Source organism: Octopus bimaculoides, chromosome 6, assembly GCF_046866305.1.
Source record: "Octopus bimaculoides isolate indiv1 chromosome 6, ASM4686630v1, whole genome shotgun sequence".
Taxonomy (NCBI): domain Eukaryota; kingdom Metazoa; phylum Mollusca; class Cephalopoda; order Octopoda; family Octopodidae; genus Octopus; species Octopus bimaculoides.
In genome coordinates this window covers 89,561,022-89,580,447 of record NC_142933.1, presented here as the reverse complement: position 1 = coordinate 89,580,447, position 19,426 = coordinate 89,561,022, and the positions used below count along the sequence as shown (strand labels likewise).

Below are 19,426 nucleotides of genomic sequence, written 5' to 3'. Positions count from 1 at the left end.
GTGGTCAGCTTAATCATTCAGACCAATGGATTAACCTTGAATTAAAACTGATCTGGTGAGATTAAAATTTTATAAAATTCTTAATTATGGCTGTGCTTTATTTCTTTGCCTTTTAATTCATAAATTCATCTATTTTCATTAATTTTAACTAACAAAAGTATCATCACACATCCATACATGCAACTGTCTGCTAACTATTTTCATTTTCCTCCTGTTGACTGATTTTATTATTCATTATATTTTTTTTAAAAACACATTGTTCAGATTCTAGAGCCACAAATTCGAAGTCTTCCTCATTTCCACTCCCTATCCCAGAAAACCAACCAGGTAAACCCTGTTTGTAAGCACTGATATTACTCTCACCAGATTTATATATGTCCACTATTTTTATCAGGAAACCACATCACGAATAGCTTACCTCCTAAAATATCCCCTGATGGTCATCTGATGGTAATGGATGCCACAGGTAAGATCACTTAAGCACTGCACCAAATAGACTAGAAGGCAGCATTTCCTTTCAAGATTTTCACATACGTTATTGGTATTCTTTTAAAGAGCTATTGGGACTTTTGGTGCTACGATTTTTTTTTTCTGCTTTTTGGTAAAAGTTTTTGTTTTGTTTTAATGGTTTGCTTTGATGAAGACAATATAACATATGCACATGTACATACGCACGCACACACACACACACACACACACTCCCTTATAATCAAGCAGCAGTTTAGTGTTCTAACAGATACTAGCAGTGCCCAGTTACAATTTAACATCCTTATACTACTTTAACACTGGTTGATGGTACAAGCAAACAGCAGCCATGCTGAGAATTGTTGTTTGGCATTTGTGTGAAACGAGGTAATGAGAGCTTGATTTCCTCTACTAATATAGGTTATTTTTGTTTTGTCTTTGTCTCTTATTTTCTATGCATAGCTGTATATCTGTCCTGTAAACAAAGTAAGTAAATCTATGGTTGAGAGGAGAGGTAGTGAGTCATCAACTGGATAAAACTTTCAAAGTAGAACTAAAAAATAGTGCATGATAAAATTGGGTTAAAAAATAATGCTGTTTAGGTTTGTCAAAACATGGAATACTAGTTATTATATTTCTAGTGGAACAACCTAAAGAGAAACTCTTAATTTAGAATAAACAAGTGTATCTTGTATTCATTGACCTGGAGAATATTTTTACTTACCACAAGTTGTAGTATTGACTATTTTATATTGTTATATAATTGAATGATAGGTAAGTGATTTATGAAGGTATTTTAGACTAAATATGAGAGATAAACTCTAAATCAATACTGAAATAATCACAAAGAAGTCTAGGACTGGTCATTCAGAAAAACCGTTGAGGAACTACAAAGTTCATTACTTAGAAGACTAGGTTTAATTCTATAAATCTTGTAGGCAAACATGACCAAAGCCTAAGAACAAATGTTACTGCTACTCAGTCTTAGAGAAATGGTTTGACTCAATGCAGGAAACACATTGGTAGAAACAGTCTGACCAAATATTAGATGCATAAAAGATTCTGTAGCCACTTGCAGACTTACAGGAAATCAAAATTGCAGGTATACCATATCCTGTGGAATATCTAACAAGTTACCAATCAATGGATGACTCATTGTGATTTAGTTGGCATAATATTTGAAAATAGGACAGATTATAATATATACTGCATGTGAATGGTGTGGAAGAAGTTCAGAGAACTGTGGCATGTGTATGAGGTGGAATTTATAGTAAAACTATCAATGAAATTGTGAAATGAAATTACACAAAATGACGCGAAGAATGAGTTGAATGCTGTCATTTGTCTATTTACTTAAAATTGAGAGTAGTCACTGCATGATCTTTCTTAGCTAACTTACATTCAAATATGTTTGATGACATATATGAGGACACATAATCTAACTAGATGTGTGCTGAGTGAAAAATCCTTTTGAGTTTCTGAGAAAGAGGTGTTGGCAATACAAGACCTGAGAAAAAGTTGTTAGCATCCACATCAGTTGTCAGTGATAAAATGGAGAAAGCCAATGTATACAATCTGTTCGTACACTGTCTTTTATTTTTCTATTCATATAGCAGAAAATCTTAGATTTATAAGAGAAAGTAAATTAGAGCATGGTTTCATGTCTTTCTCAAAAGCATTAACTATACAAGTGAAACAGTTATAACTAGATATCAATACATGGACAGGGTTCACAAAAATACTACAGTCCAATATATTTCTATAACCCTGTTCAGCTTCTCCAAACTTCCATCCTCTTCTATTGTAAACCCTTCAAATAATTCACCGCCTTTGCCTTTCCACTTCTCACTAGCCACACTATTACTTTCTCAAGGCACTCCTCAATGCAGCAGCTGGTGTCACCAATCATTGACCTTTAGCACTTCACTTTACACTTATTTCCTACACTTGCCGGTCTTAAGAAAGCCAGTACAGGTTAACTCATTGGAAATTAATTGATATATAATGTTGTCTTAGGAGGGTCTTTATTCCAATAATAAGCATATGCACTGGTTGTATTTCACTTCTTTCAGTATTATTCATCAACTAGTTAATTATTTAACCAATTAATTAGAGAGGGCATGTCATTAAGTTCATGAATGGCAATGAAAGGACTTTGAAAAAGCCAGCTGATTGATTGACTGAACAATTAACCAAACAACAATTAGTTAATTGGTTAAATATTAATTGACTGACTATGATAATAAATATAACTGAAATAGAACTAGTGTGTGTATTTATTATTAGCATAATTACCTTCCTGAGAGATAACAAAATCTGTTTCAACACAAGTTCACATCAAGAATCTTACAAAGCAAATAGAAAAAAGTATACAAGGTACACTGGATACCACTAATTACTCAATTGATCATTACCATGACATATAATTAATTAAGCAGAAAAGGCTGAACCTACTCAAGAGCCAAAATATAGTCAAGAGCTGAGAGATAACTAGAAAATGTTTTAACTGCCTACAGGTATAATCAGTGTATCCCTTGTTGGCGTACAGTATATCTCACTTCTATGTGAGTAATAGTTTCCTTCTACAAACTTCCACTCACAAGCCATTTGTTGACCTGTGGCTGTGGTAGGAGACATTTGCCCAATGTGTTGTGGTGCTGTACAGTGGGACCAAACCTGAAACCACATGGTTGCAAATGCAAAAGAGATTGCCTTCACCACACAGTCATGCCAGCATCCTGTATGATTTTGTTAGTACCACTAATATATTCTCGGCGACGTGTTGTGTCCTTGAGCAAGACACTTTATTTTCATGTTGCTCCAGTCCACTCAGCTGGCAAAAATGAGTAGTACCTGTATTTCAAAGGGCCAGCTTTGTCACACTATGTGTCACACTGAGTCTCCCTGAGAACTACGTTAGGGGTACACGAGTCTGTGGATTGCTCAGTCACTTGCACGTTAATTTCACAAGCAAGCTGTTCCGTTGATCGTATCAGCTGGGACCGTCGTTGGCGTAACCGACGAAGTGCTCTTATATATATATGTATATATGTTCAAGGCAAAACATCAATGCAACTTGTCTCAATGCCTGTGTATAAATTTAAACTTGTGTCTGTTGAAGATGCAATCCATTGCAATCGTGTTTGGCTTTAAAACAGTTATGTTGAAATAAGAACATTTTTACCAAATACAAATTATTGGAAAGAATCAGTCACAAGTTTAACTAATAACCATATCAGTGCAGAATACATGAGTTGTAGAAAAACTAGATGACATTTTGTGATCAGAATTAAAGGAACAGCAAAAATGTCTAACCATTTATTACATGCACATTGACATATCATGGAAATTGGTATTTCAATGTTAATACGAAGATAGCCTGGATAAATATACATTGTGATACAGACGTGTGTGTGTGTATGAGTGAGAAAGAGAGAGAATATCTGAAGAAAGATTTCTTTGAGTTCGTACATAAAGTTAAATGGTTGAAAATATTTATTTCTAGTGTTTTACACTAATTGTTAGTTTGCTACATATTTTGGAAATATTTCTGGTTCTTTATTTATTTATTTTTTTTTTTTTTTTCATGTTTTAATCTGGTTTGGGGTTTCACTTAAAAATCAAGAATTATTCTTCTCAATCGGTGCAATTGCTAAATGGATAATATGCAGAAGAGTTTTTGGTTTGACCCTTATATCACATACCTAAATCGCTGCAGTTAATTCATTGTAGCCCTAAACCTGGTACAAGTAATATGTATATATATATGTAATATATATATAAGTACTATCGACGCATAGAACTGACACAACACTTAGATAGATTACAGAAGCTACTGGCAAAAAATAAATAAATAAATAAAATGACCACTCCGAAATACAACAATATATATATATATATATATATATATATATATATTATAATATATCACTATTAATATCAGGAAATCAATATTAGAAAATTCATCATAAAGATATATACATGTGTAGAATAATTGTTGTATTAAAACTACATGTAAAAATATATGTAAATATGAATAAGTATAAATATATAATATAATAATAATAAATATGTCAGTTTAAAAATTTTGAATTAAGTTTTAAAGCATCTTACAATCATTTCACAAAAGCGCTGTCCTAATAATGGAATTCTATATTGATAAGCATTTATAGACAACTCTTCTGCTCTTCAGAGATATAAATTTTGAATTCTGTATATATATATATATATATATATATATATATATAATCATGATGCAATAGTTGCAGCAGCACAGGTAGGTTGCACCCTGTGGGCTTCCATACAGTTTCCATCTACCAACTTCACTCAAACCTTGGCTCAGCCTAGAGCTGTGATAAAAAAACAATTTCTCAAGATACCATGCATTTTAGATCAAACCTGGGGCTCATGATTGCCGAATGAAGTTCAGGTTTGCATCTAAATATTACCTGTATCAAATATTAATATATTTAACCAGACCATACATACACAAATGGGGCCTCTATAAGCCAGCAAAAGAGCTTCTGTGTCGTTGTTTGACGTACAGTAGCAGTCAAATTTCCATCAAATCGCACCCTGCTATTTTTTTTAAAAAAAGTCTCAATGCATAAATGTAATCAGTGATAAATATACAATGGCGTAATCACAGCTGGAATGCTTTTGATCAGAGGTCTGCTTGACTACAGCAGTTAGTGAGGTTAGCCAACACATACACACGTATAATTAGTTCAATGGGTTGGTTTTTCTGTTAGTCTACTTCGTAGTCAGTTACTTGAGTCCTTTCCTTGTAAAAAAAAAAAAATTGTTGTTTTTGATAACCAGTTATAGAATTTGCTGTTACAAAATTAGAGATGACTAGCAGCATAACCCGACGTTGTCCGGGTGTGACTTATTACGCCATCTACGATAAGTCTTGCTAGTTGAAAATCAACTAAAAAAGAAAGCCTTACAATGAAAAAACCCTTATGATGTAAATATGTTCATAATTCAAAAGACGAAATTAATAGGGAAAGTCTGAAGGCTGTTTTGTGTAACATTATTAAGTGTACGTAAATTTCATCCGTCTAATTGGGTATACAAATGCTTGTGCAAATTCCTTTTCGCAGGAGCTGCTAGGACAGCAATTTGTGATGAAGCAATTGCTGGCGATCTGTTGCTACACAGTTCTGCCAGAATTCTATCAGATTGGGCAGTAGATGATGATGCACCATTTTGCATTATGTTCAAAGTAACTTCTGGAATGTGGTGAATTGCTGCAGTCTGTTGCTGTCAATTTAAACCGGTTGCTTTCTTTCCCCAGCAAGCTCTCTTCTTTGGAGGCATAATCTATGTACGTATTAAACAGAACAACAAAAGTTATAACAGATGGGAGGGTGGGTAGTTTTCACATTTCGGTGATTTTTCAGATTAACACCCGCACGATTATGTAACCCTAAAACCGTAACCGTAAGACTAACCCTCATCGTAACCCTAAAACCGTAACCCTGACCCCAAAACCGTAACCCTAACACCCTAGCGAAAATCGTGCGGGTGTTAATCTGAATAATAATAATAATGACCTCTGCAGATCAAACTCCCAACCCAACTAAGTCTTAAGTGTATATATATATATATATATGGGCAACACACACACACATACACACAAAATAAAAAAATGTTAGTAAGTACAGAACTTCAGCATTATATATTAAGATGGGCAACATACACACACACTAAATAAAAAAATGACAGGTATTTGTATATATGTGTGTATTAATGTGTATTCTGTGTCTATATATGGTAGTAATTAAATGCGTTTTAAGAAAGATATTAAAAAAATTCAGTTTGTAAGGAATAAATGTTTGACTGTCGATCGTATTTGGAAGAGAATGACAGATATTTGTATGTATGAGTGTGTGAGTTCAAATTCCGCCGAAGTTGACTTTGCCTTTCATCCTTTCGGGGTGTAAAAAATAAGTACCAGTTGAACACAGGGGTCAATATAATCAACTATTCTCCACCTGCCCGAAGCCGCCGTTGTGGGAAAATTTTTAAATAATAATAAATAAATAAATAATAATAATAATGACCTCTGCCGATCAAACTCCCAACCCACAACTAAGTCTTAAGTGTATATATATATATATGGGCAACACACACACTAAATAAAAAAGATGTTAGTAAGTAAAAGTGTTTTAAAAAAGATTGTTAAATTTTCAGATTAACACCCGTACGATTTTCACTATAGTGTTAGGGTTTGTTAGGGTTAGGTAGGTAATGACGCAGGTGTTAATCTGAAGATTTACGAAAAGATTTTCAAAAAAAACTCACAGTTTGTAGGGAATAAATGTTTGTTGATCGTATTTGAGAAACATGTCTCGCTGGTAAATGACGGTGTTAGAAATGGAAAGTAAACTTATAATTCCCGCCAATTAGAATGAGGTCATTGGTAACCATAGGTACATATATATGTGTGTATTTACGTATGATTGGCAGTGTGTCTGTTTATCTCACTCCCCTTCGTTTCTTTGTCTTTTTTCTTGGATCGTTCGTAAGAGGAAGTAGCAATTGAAACGATGTGTAAGAGGAATAGAAATAGTTAATTTTAGAAGGGCAAAGTAATTTTGTATGTATCTGTCATTTACAGTATCGAAATGTAATTGTTTCAGTTTTGATAGTTTTCTTTTTCTCCTTCCTTTCTTTTTGTATTTGTTGTTTGATTTTTCGTAAAGGTTCATCAGAGGAAGTAGGAGTTGAAAGGATTTGTATTAGAAAGAGGAAATTAGATTTTATTAGGGAGAAAATATTTACTCCTGTAGTTTTACGGATTTTATTCATTACTAGCAGTATAACCCGACCTTGTCCGGGTGTGACTTATTATGCCATCTACGATAAGTCTTGCTAGCTGAAAATCAACTGAAAAAGAAAGCCTTACAACGAAAAAACCCTTATGATGTAAATATGTTCATAATTCAAAAGACGATGAAATTAATAGGGAAAGTCTGAAGGCTGTTTTGCGTAAAATTATTAAGCATATGTAAATTTCATCCGTGTAATTGGCTATAGAAATGCTTGTGCAAAACAACTTTTTGCGCTGCCCTGATTATACATAGCAGGGTAATCCCTTTTAGCAGGAGCTAGGATGGCAATTTGTGAGGAAGCAATTGCTGGCGATCTGTTGCTAAACAGTTTTGCCAGAATTCTATCAGATTGGGCAGATGTTGATGCACCATTTTGCATTATGTTCAAAATAGCTTCTGGAATGTGGTGCATTACTGCAGTCTGTTGCTGTCATTTTAAACCGGTTGCTGTCTTTCCCCAGCAAACTCTCTTCTTTGGAGGCATAATCTATGTATATATTAAACAGAACAACAAAAGTTATAATAGATGGCAGTGTCGGTACTTTTCACATATCTCTAATTTTTCAGATTAACACCCGTACGATTACCCAACCCTAATCCTAACCCTAAAAACCGTAACCGTAACATTAATCCTAAACCCTAACCCTTACTCTAAAACCCTAACCCTAACACCCTAGTGAAAATCTTGGTAAATTTACAAAACATTGACGAACATGAGTTATATTTTACTGAATGAGTGTGTACTTGCACGTGTATGCTTTTGAGAGAGCGAGAGAGGAAGAGGTAGAGAGGGGGAGAAAAAGGAATAGGGGTAGTTAAAAGTTTTCTTATGACTGCTTCTCTTCACTGCCTATTACTTCATTAGAAATCTAAGGATGCACATAAGCACATAATAGAGAAAAATGAAACAAATATGGACGACTTGCTCCGAAACACCACCGAGTGGGGAACACTTCTCAAAAATAACCTGCAGTTGTTTTCTTCAAAATTCCTACATGCTTGAAATGTACATACATCAAGGTACATTTGTACAAAATTTCATGAAAAAATGTTCATTTTCCTGGAAGTTAAGAGGAATTTAAGTGGAATTTCCGAATATTGTACCCCACCCCCTTCCAAAACACTTTCACCGAAAATTTTTGTATATTTGGAATCTACATAATAAATAATATATGTACATAAAATTTCATTAAAAAATATTCATTTTTATGAAAGTTATGTCCTTCCAAAGTTGGGGGATACAACTCTGTAGTTATGCCATCAATGTTTTGTAAATATACCAAGATGTGAATGACTGTGTTTACTTGCACAGAGAGCGAGAGAGGAAGAGGGGGAGAAATGAATAGAGATTGAGAGCAATGTGTATGTTGTTGTCACAGGTCAAGTATGTGTGGTTGTGTGTATTTTTATGTATCTATGTTATGAAAAATAGGTAAAGAACACGGAGATGAAAGTTTAATATATGACGTTGTATGTATCACTTTCTCTCTCTCTCTCTCCCTCTCCCTCTTTAACTCTTACTCTCTATATTTTTATGTTGAGCGCGTGTGTAAGAATCGCGTTCCAGGTAGAAGGGATGAAATATAAAAGTTGCTAGAAACAACAGCCAAATCTCCCTTAAATCACACAAAGTAAACGAAGAAATTTTGAATTGTGAAAATGTATGAATTTTAAACATACACACACACAGAGTAGATTTGCCTTTTATAGTATAGATGAGGTCAGTGTATATAGCTACTGGTTGACTGACCGTTAGAATACTTGTAACCCCTGACATTATCGATAGAATCAATTGCGGTTAGTCCAATAGTCAATAAATGCTAGCAGAAGTTACAGAAACAAAGAGCAATTTATTGATTTGTGTTAAGATAAACTAATTTTGTATTATACTACACCAAGAAATGGCTCCAGTAGCTATAAAACAACCAATATTTAACTTAACTTGCTAACCAATCTCAGCTCGCAGTAAACAAATTTAGAACTCTATCTTTAGCATTTCAACAATGAAGTTAATTCATTTAATCCAACCATGCTCAGTCTTGTTGGAATTTTAATGACGGCATCTGGAAAATTCCCAAATCATACAAAAAGCCACATTGGTGTTATCAATTCCTCATTTTAACATGAATTTAATAAAGATCTAATACTGTTGCTGTTGTGAGTGCTATGGGGCTAACAAAAGACAGACAAGTGTGGAGTAAACACTTAATAGTTATGTGGTTAAAAGCACGAGATTACTGACCACATTGTATTATAAATTCAGACTTGACAACAGTCATTATGTTCAGCCTATGACTAAATCCTATGACTTAGATTGGCTGGCAACATAGTTAAGTGATTTAGTGGTAAAAAATCATCCAACTTTTTTTTAAAGTATATAAATACCTATGTTTGCTTAAGCTCATTTCACCCTTTGAAATAAGTAAAGGTAAGAAACCTCTAAATATTGGTTCATTTTTATCTGTATACTTTGTCAACGTGGAGGCACAATGGCCCAGTGGTTAGGGCAGCGGACTCGCGGTCATAGGATTGCGGTTTCGATTCCCAGACCGGGCGTTGTGAGTGTTTATTGAAAGAAAACATCTAAAAAGCTCCACGAGACTCCTTCAGGGGGTGGTGGCGAACCCTGCTGTACTCTTTCACCACAACTTTCTCTCACTCTTACTTCCTGTTTCTGTTGTACCTGTATTTCAAAGGGTCAGCCTTGTCACACTGTGTCACGCTGAATATCCCCGAGAACTACGTTAAGGGTACACGTGTCTGTGGAGTGCTCAGCCACTTGCACGTTAATTTCACGAGCAGGCTGTTCCGTTGATCGGATCAACTGGAACCCTCGACGTCGTAAGCGACAGAGTGCCAACACACAACACATTATCAACATAATGACAGATGTTGCTGATTTTTCTCATGAAATTGATTTTCTTCGTTCCTATTAATTTCAAATTACAATAAATTGAATCATTTTCAGCTTCTATAGATGAAGAAAAAACAGATGACCTGTAAACTGGCTTAAAATTATTTATTTGCTGTGTTTTTTAATCAATTTCAGAATCTATAAATTTTATATATTTTTTATAACTGCAGAGAAGTATAATTAAATTGTTATTGACTGACTTTTATTTTATATTTTAGATATGCCTTCAAGTATATACAAATTAATATATTTACTGCTTTCTATACATGCTATTAATTCCATTATGTGTTACCCCGTACAAAATATATACGCTTAAATTTCAATTTAAGTATATTGAGTCAGAAGAACAGTATACCAAATGACTTTTTCAGTTTTTTAAAAACTATTGATGTTTTAAAACTATTGATGCAGTCGTTAGTTTGGCCTCCACTTCTGCTGTCTTGGGAAAATATTGTCAAACATGGAATTCTAGAATACTGTAGTTTAGTGAAGGAATAATTAGGAAGTTTGAGGGTTGAGATACAATAGTGACCAGGAAGAGAAGAAAGATGGGGATATCAGGTGGAGTTGTCAGAGAGAGTGGAAACAGCAGATTTGTCGGCTAATGGCTACAGTATGTTGATGACTGAATCTTAGAACCTATGAAATAGTGATTGTTAGGAATACCAAGCTAAAATATTATAAAACATATGCACACACACATATAAAATCATTATGCAATGGTTAAGTTATATAAATGGTCAGAATATTACCATTGGTGCCATACTTAATATTGCCACCAAACAATATTGATGACTATTAATTATTTTGAGGATGCTGTTTTTTTTCTGACTTATAGACAATTAACTGGTCACTTTTTATATATATATATATATATATATATATATATATACATATATATATATATATATATATATATATACACAATAATAATAATAATAATAATAATAATATTAGGGAATAAAATCCAAAACTTACAGGGAAAAATTCAATTTAGCAAAGCTAAATCAAATTTCCCAATATAAAATATATGTATATAATTTAGAGAAAAGCCACTATTAAACAATTCAGTCATGAAGAGTGTAATTCATACCCTCCAGAAAATAAATATATCATAAAAACTTGACGTTTAAAATTTTAGTTTAAAAACCTTTTCTTCAATAAGTTCTGATTTATATTTTATTTATTTATTGTTAAAACAAGTATTTTTTATATATTTAGTTGATATTTATTACAAGTTACAATACGCATATTGATTTTTTTTTATTGTTTATTATTTATATTTTATTTTAGACCTGACGAGTGACTGTATCTTTGAATAGATTTAATTGTAGATCGATTTGATTATTAATCAAATTATTAATTGAATTGGTTTTATAATTATCTATTTGAAAATATAGCCATGAAACGTGCGTAGTCATTTTTATACCATTTACTAGTTATTCTTTTATGTAATTTATTGATTTTTTTTAATAAGTTTTTATGGTATATTTATTTTCTGGAGTGTATGAATTGCATTCTTCAATATTGAATTGTTTAATAGTGATTTTTCTCTAAATTATATATATATATATATATAAAGTCGAGTTGAAGAGACAACATTTGTCATTTTACCAAAATAAAACAGTAATCAGTTTTGACAATTTGCCAGATGAAACCATGGTAAATTATAATCTTAAACCATTTTTTCAATCTGATTGAAATGATTTATTTTACTCTATGTCTAGCATATGTCTGTGTGTATTTGTCCATCTGTGCAATATTACAGGGAGTATATACCAAAGCAAGTCCTTAAAACTCCTATTTGTGCATTTTATGAAATTATTTACATGTAAATCAGTCCTCATCTTAGAGATTTCTTAAAGGCCTTCTAAACACAAGTTTATTTCTTTTGCATCTGAAATACCAGAGTGAAGCAACTGATATTGGAAGTTGGAAACCAAGTTGAATATTTTGAATGTATTTTATACAATGACAAATTTTATGAAAAATTTTTGTCCATTTTCAAAGTTGGTATTGATTTATTGTGAAGACTCAAGTTTTAAAATTGATCTTAAAACCTAGCACTTTTTTTTTTTTTTTTTTTTTTTTTAATTTTTCAATTATCACTTGGTTGATCAAAGCAGTTTTAATAACTTCTGTTTTTGTTTTTTTTTTCTTTTAAGGACTGAAACGAAAAGCCATGAAAGGGACCCCAGATTCTTCCCCAGAATCTAGTGAAAAAGCCCGCCAGGCAGCCAAAGCCCGTCAAGACGCTCGGCGAAAGATGCTTGCTGACAAAAGAGCAGCCATGCGGAAACTGTCAAACGCATCAGCAAATCAAGAAGTTGAAATCTTCATCTCTGACAAATAATTGTGCAAACAACTAATCCAGTCACAATATATATTTATTCTAGGTATACCTGGATAGGTGTTCGCTTATGAAGATAAATGAATAAATAAACATATATATTATATATTAGTGCTATTTTTCTTTTCCTTCTAATTATTTTTAATTTATTTATATTTTTATTTTCGTGAACTCCGCGCTCTCAATAAATGATGTGCTATCATTTAGAAATACTAAAATAAAACAAAAAGCTACTGGAACACAGTGTAACTTCTGATGGCTTCTGGGGGCCTTAACTATGAAGTCATTTTATTAAACCAACTTGGATCAGGTCATCTTTCTCTCTAAGCCTGGCAAGTTCTATTTTAAATTCTTATTTGGAAGATATGTGGACCAAGTAAACTTTTTGAAAAGATTTTGTTGTTTGTTGTTATTATCATTATTCTTAAAAAGGAAACATCTTTTTTTTTTTTTATTTAATTTCAGAAAATATCAAATTTATAGGGCCTGTGTCACTTAAAATTGACCTTGCATCTGTAGATGTGTGTGGAGACCTGAGCAGCATTTTTTAATTTTTTTTCTTTAGGAAGGCTAGCAGTTGCCTATACAAGTCTCCCATTCTTTGCACTAACAATACCTTCCCAAGATAAAGGCCACTAATTTGGCCAATGCAGATTGACAGTTTGCAGAAAGTCAAAACGGATATTGTAAGGCGTCTCAGCTGACCCCTCTAAAATTCTTATTTCTTTATTGCCCACAAGGGTCTAAACATAGAGGGGACAAACAAGGACAGACAAAGGGATTAAGTTGATTACATCGACCCCAGTGCATAACTGGTACTTAATTTATTGACCCCGAAATAATAAAAGTCAAAGTCTCGGCAGAATTTTAACTCAGAACATAAAATGGCAGACAAAATACCACTAAGCATTTTGCCCGGTGTGCTAATGTTTCTACCAGCATGCTGCCTTAAAAATTCTACCATTCCACTGTCCTGGGTGTGTACTTTCTTATCAATCCTCACAGCAGTAAAAGGCAAAGTTGACCTTTGCAGTATTTGAACTCAGATCAGAATCAGAACAAATACTGCAAGGTATTCTTCCAATGTTCTAATGCCTGCCAATTTGCCACTTGATATAAGATTTAATCTAAGATATCACCTACTTATTTTTCTTCTAATTTGTCATTCAAAGAACTTAGATTATTAGGTAATGCATCTTTAATAATCTTTAATTTTAGTTTTAATCTTCATTTTTTTCTTTGCTACTGTAGTTTTTTTTAACCATTAAATGTTACTAATTTTGGTTTATTTTCAAATTTATTGTCCTACTTTATCTTCAATATCACACAACAAACTGAAACATATGCAATTATAATTGCATTATGTGTCTATATGCAATTATAGACATGCAATTTCTGATAGGAAATTATGTCAATTGTTAGCAATTGTTATAAAATCATGCTAAGGAATGAAAATAGATAACATAATCTGGAAGGGATTTCTAATTGAGTTTTCTTGCCTACGTCCTTATTTTCAATTTGCCTAATCAATGGATCGTTATCCTCCCAGTCATTCTGAGGTTTGGTACAAATAATGACAATACTTCACAGAGGAAGTCTAATAAAACTGAAACATGTCCATACATTTGTCACTATACTTACAAAAAGTTCACTCACTCCCAACTGCATGCTTTCATTCAACTTTTAATCAATTTCAATATTGAAATTGTCTTCCTTGTTTTCATTTTTCTTTGGCAAGAATTATCATTAATGTGAAGGAGTTTTCTTTACTGAAGCAATTTTAATTGATCAACATTTTGGACTTCAACCATATAAACAAATCTTATGTCATTTTAAGTTGGTTCTTGATAAGCATTTTCCAACCAGTATTCTCTTTAAACTCTAGCATTCCACAAGAATCATTATGAATCATTTTTGTGCTTTTTATATTTGTAATTTTATTAAATGCACAGCATATTCCCTAAGGTAGGGAAATCCTGCCATCTCTCTGTAACAAATAGAGCTTACAGGGGAAAATGGCTTTTTAGTAAAGAATTTGATGTATCAACATACTGCTTCAGAGAACTTTTCTTAAATATTCTTTGTTGTTTCTGATGGATTTAGCACTGCCAAACCCTTCAAAGACAGTTTATAATTTGTATAATTACCTACAAAAGACAAGTAAGTTCCCTGAGGCATGAAATGCATTTCAAGTTCTCTATGATTTGTTTAATCACCAAAGAAACTTCACTTTATCAAAGAACAACCAAAGGATTAATAAAGATATATCATTTTTATATAGTAGTTTCCCTGAAGCATAGAACATATTTCAAGAGTTCTCCAAGACTAAAACAGGTTGGGAAACGCTGGTCTTTCTTTGATGACACCTTGTTAGCTACAATCAATGATCTACTTTATTATTTATAATAAACTAATTCTTAGACAATGAAATTAGAATATATATTGAAACAATCCTAAGACAAAATGACTTCTTCCCTAAAAGGCAATGTGTTCCACTTAAGTTCAATCCTAATTTTGTTATCTCTTTATACAAATAAAATCTGGTGTGTATATGAAATAGGGAAGGTGGGGTGAGATAAAAAGAGTGAGAGGAAAGAGAGGGAGTGTGAGTATGAAGAGAAACTATGCTCCTACATAGAGAGGAAAAGACAAATACTGTACGTGAAAAAGAGAGTGGGAGACATAGATATACTGCTAAGAGATAGAGACATTATTACACAGAAATAACAGGTACTGTGTCATCAACATTATCATCACTGTTTTGGCATGGTTTTTATGGCTGGATGCCCTTCCTAATACCAACCACTTTACAGGGTGGACTGAGTGCTTTTTACACGGCACAAGCACAGGGGAGATCAGTTTTACTATAGTTTTTACAGCTGAATGCCCTTCAAAATGCCAACTGCTTTACAGTGTGGACAGGATTCTTTTTACATGGCAGGATCACCACGTAACTTGCAAGACAAAGATCCTTTGAAAGAGGAGGGGGGCATTGGAGGAGATGATCTTGTTCCAGATGATGAAAGGTTAGAGTGTGACAGAGACAGAGGTGTCTTGCTGTAGAGGAGGTACAAAGTTACTTGGCCAGAGAGAGAGAGAATGATCAAGAATGAGGACAGAAACAGGTATGATGCTGTAGAGGAGATACAAGGTTATCTCAGGAAGAGAAAGAAAGAGAGAGAGAGTGTGGAAGACAGCAAGAGTGCAAGATAGACCAGGAGAGAGATGGTGGCAAAGTGCCTGTGCATACTCACAAGGAGCGGAGACAGAATATAAATGAGATGTTGGAGTAAAAACAGAAAATTTTGCTTTGTTTCATGATGGATCAAATTGCAATTTTATTTTTATGTTATATGTTTTACCTTTTACTTCTTTCATTGGAATGTGGCCATGCTGGGGCACCACCTAGAAGGTTTTTAGATGAACAAATTGAACCCAGTACTTTTGTGGGGGGGGGGGGGGGGGCTTTTGCCAAACCATTAAGTTATAGGGTTGTAAACAAACCAACACCAGTTGTCAAGAGGTGGAACTGATAAAGATACATATGTTTGTCTCAGATACAGAAATGTTCAACATTTAAAAAGCTTTTCAGTACATTTTGTCACTGTACAGGTTATGATACTGTTATTTTGAAACATATAAACTTACTTGTATAAAGCAATTTCCTCAAGCTTTAGGAAGAGAATGGTTGCATTTCATAACCACCATTTCCTGGAATCCTAGGTTTCTGCAAGAAAAATTTTAAGTAGGTTATGACAATTTTGGGGTTAATTTTTTAAAAAATTCTATATTCATAATTTATTTATAATTGCATAATGTATTTCCTAAGGTTGCCATTCTTACACAATAAAGAGACCTCAAATGATAAAAATGACCTCTTAATAGGAAACTGTGGGGAAATTTGGTCTAAAGAAGGTCTTGCTTATGACAAAATTTCTTAAATATTATTTGAGATGCCTGATAGATTTAACACTGCCAAACCATTCAAGGACAGTTTTTATGATCTGTTTAATCTCTTATGAAATTTATGTTTATGAAAGTGAAAGAAAATGATAAATAAAAATATATAATTTAAAATAGGGGCTCTTTAAGATATAGAATGTTAATCAAGAATTAGGGGTTCTCCAAGAATCAAATATGGTGGGAAATGCTGCTTTAATCTCATAACTTGGAGAAGAAGTGTTAGTCCTGTATTATAGTGTTATGTACTTGATAAGAGATGCAACTTCAGACTATTTCCACTAGATATACAGCTTTAGGTTTATTTCAACTGGGAACACAAAAGAATTCTGTGTATGAGAGAGATTTCTTTCACATGTGTAGCAAGCCTCAACTATATATGAGAGAAAAGAGGAAGTTTAAAAAATCATATCGTCACATGCTTTCGCTACGAACATGAGCAATGTATGTGAGAATAAATCCAGCTGAAAACTGAAGTTGGTCATAGATTCAATTTTTAAAAAGTACTCTCACTAAGTCCACCTTGGTAATTCTGTTCCTATTATTTACTTCCTTCTTGATATTTAAACTATATTGTCAAAAAAGAAGTTGCTAACCTTTACACTAGTTGATTAAGCAGCTAAAAACAAGAAAATGAAGCTAGTGTTTATTTTTCATTTTCAATATTTATTTAAAGGAAATAAAAAGATTTTCTACAACAGACATTTTTTATATCATCTGTATTTAGAAAATAAATAGGAATATCATATATTTACTTTTTTCATTTGCAGACACTGCTTGTCTCTAAGAAACACATGTCTACCATATAATACTTTATTTGTTATCTACATTATTTCATTTGTTTTAAGAACTTTAGACAGGAATCAAAATGTTTTATTTAAACATAAATGATAAGTATATTTGAGAAAGGTCAAATTTCACATAAACAACTCCTTCAACAAAAAATTATTTTCTGAAAAATTAGTTAATGCATCCATACCAGCACATTGTTGTAGTAGAGAATCCATAAGAAAGCAATTTTTAATGTTGTAGTAATGAAAAGATACAACACTCATGCCTTCCATTTTTGTTTTTCAAAGGAATTATCAATCTATCATATTTGATGGCATATAAGATGCAGTATTTTGTTGGGTTTGTTTTTTTTTTTTGTTTTTTTTCAAAAACGAAAATGTCCCGAAATATCATTCTGGGCCAGTAAAGTTGGGCCTCCTATAAACTTTAGCCCTTTAGCATTCAGATTATTCAGTCAAATGTAATGTTTATTTATTCACATTATTTTTAATCAATCATGCATTATCTTGTAACTTTGAGATCTCAATGATGTGGTTGTTTATTTTTAGAATAACATTGTAGGGTAGGTGTGAGAGGTAGGATCTGGCCAGTTTGAATATAAAACAGAATATGGCTGGTTTCAATGGCTGGTTTAAATGCTAAAGGGTTAATGCACTAAAAAATGGGGTTTTTTTTCTGAATATGCATTGCTAAAATTAGGGTGCACCTAATATGCCATGCATCTTTTATGCCATCAAATGTAGTAAGTGAAGAGCTGACTGATATACTGAAGCTACATCAGCAACTGTTGTGTTTTATGCCAGCTTTTCTATGCTGGCATGTGTTGGACTGTTTTTTTCCTGAGGCTTTGAGGCAATGTTTTACAACCAAAGGCCTTTCCTGTCATTGGCTACTTCAGTCAATTCTTACAACATGCAGGAGTATGGGTGATCTATTCTAAAAGTGGGCTTCACACCATAAAGAAGTACTATAGATCCATCAGACGTAATAATTTCTTCTTCAAATACATGACCAATATTTGTAATGGAGGAGTATAATTGTAGATTTTGACATTAGCAGGGAAATCTATTTACTGGGGGAGAAGTTGAAAGGGAGGTTGATTGGGTGATAGTGGACAGGCTCAGAGAGAATGGAACACACTGTAGAAAATGACTGGAGAATTTGTTAATAGTAAGAGTTAGTACAGAAACCCAACACGGACCAAATACTGAAGTTAATAGCTGTATGATTGAAAGGATGATTAAGGATATAAAGGCAGGGAAAGTAACTGGAGCATCAGAGATACTTGCTAAGATACTGAAAATATCCAGTGATGTAAGACGCATGCCAGTCAGTCACTTAATCAATCAGGTTGCCCAGGGTGGCAGGACACAATGGTCAGAGATATCACTAAGGTTCTTTTAATTAAAATATGTACTCCAAATTAATCTGTTAATAAATGAACATAAATACATGAAAAATTAAAGTTCTGGTTTTCAAGTTTCCTAATTCTTCAACTCCTTACTAATTGACTGATCTCTTCTGATATAGTCCAAGCAACTATTTCAGTACCAGTGAGTAATGGTTTTGGAGAAAGACACATAGAACACGAAGGTCCCCAATAAATGGAACAGATTGATTAAAGTTTTGAAAAGAATCTAAAAATCTATTATTTTCATCATCTCTGAGTATAATCTAAGATAACATAAGTCTTTTCTTTTCTACACTAGGCACAAGGCCTGAAATTTTAAGGAGGAGACCAGTTGATTAGATAAACCCCAGTACGCAACTGGTACTTAATTTATCAATCCCAAAAGGATCAAAGGCAAAGTCGACTTCGGCAGAATTTGAACCCAGAACATAAAGACATGAAATACTGCGAAGCATTTCACCCGGCATGCTAATGTTTCTGCTAACTCACTGCCTTGACAATATAATAGTAATGATGGTGATGATGGTGGTGGTGGTGGTGGTGTTCTTGAATTAGTTTTGGCAGTTTATTAACATCTTTGGCTATTGTTTGAAACTGTCCTTAGAATGGTAAACAGTAGAACATAAAAGCTGTATCCACATCATCATCATCATCATCAGAATAAATATTTATTTTGAAAGTAGTAAATTAAAAGT

General features: G+C 33.1%; 1 protein-coding gene and 1 long non-coding RNA gene across 11 annotated transcripts in view; one reads left to right on the top strand and one right to left on the bottom strand.

The window, feature by feature from the left end:
- The window catches only part of LOC106869351 (uncharacterized), a 387,885-nt gene extending 374,923 nt beyond the window's left edge, over nucleotides 1–12,962 (top strand). For 8 of the 9 annotated variants that reach the window (XM_089354241.1, XM_089354236.1, XM_089354237.1 and 5 more), the window contains 2 exons: nucleotides 395–466; nucleotides 12,384–12,962. In XM_089354241.1, the coding sequence (XP_089210367.1) occupies nucleotides 395–466; nucleotides 12,384–12,571 (260 nt within the window). In that variant the 3' untranslated portion in view covers nucleotides 12,572–12,962. The remainder of the gene's footprint in view (nucleotides 1–394; nucleotides 467–12,383) is intronic. The other variant, XM_089354244.1, reaches the window with a different exon arrangement.
- The window catches only part of LOC128248118 (uncharacterized), a 105,085-nt gene that overhangs the window by 31,750 nt on the left and 53,909 nt on the right, over nucleotides 1–19,426 (bottom strand). For both annotated transcript variants that reach the window (XR_016242354.1, XR_008264388.2), the window contains one exon: nucleotides 16,217–16,295. This is a non-coding gene — a long non-coding RNA (uncharacterized LOC128248118). The remainder of the gene's footprint in view (nucleotides 1–16,216; nucleotides 16,296–19,426) is intronic.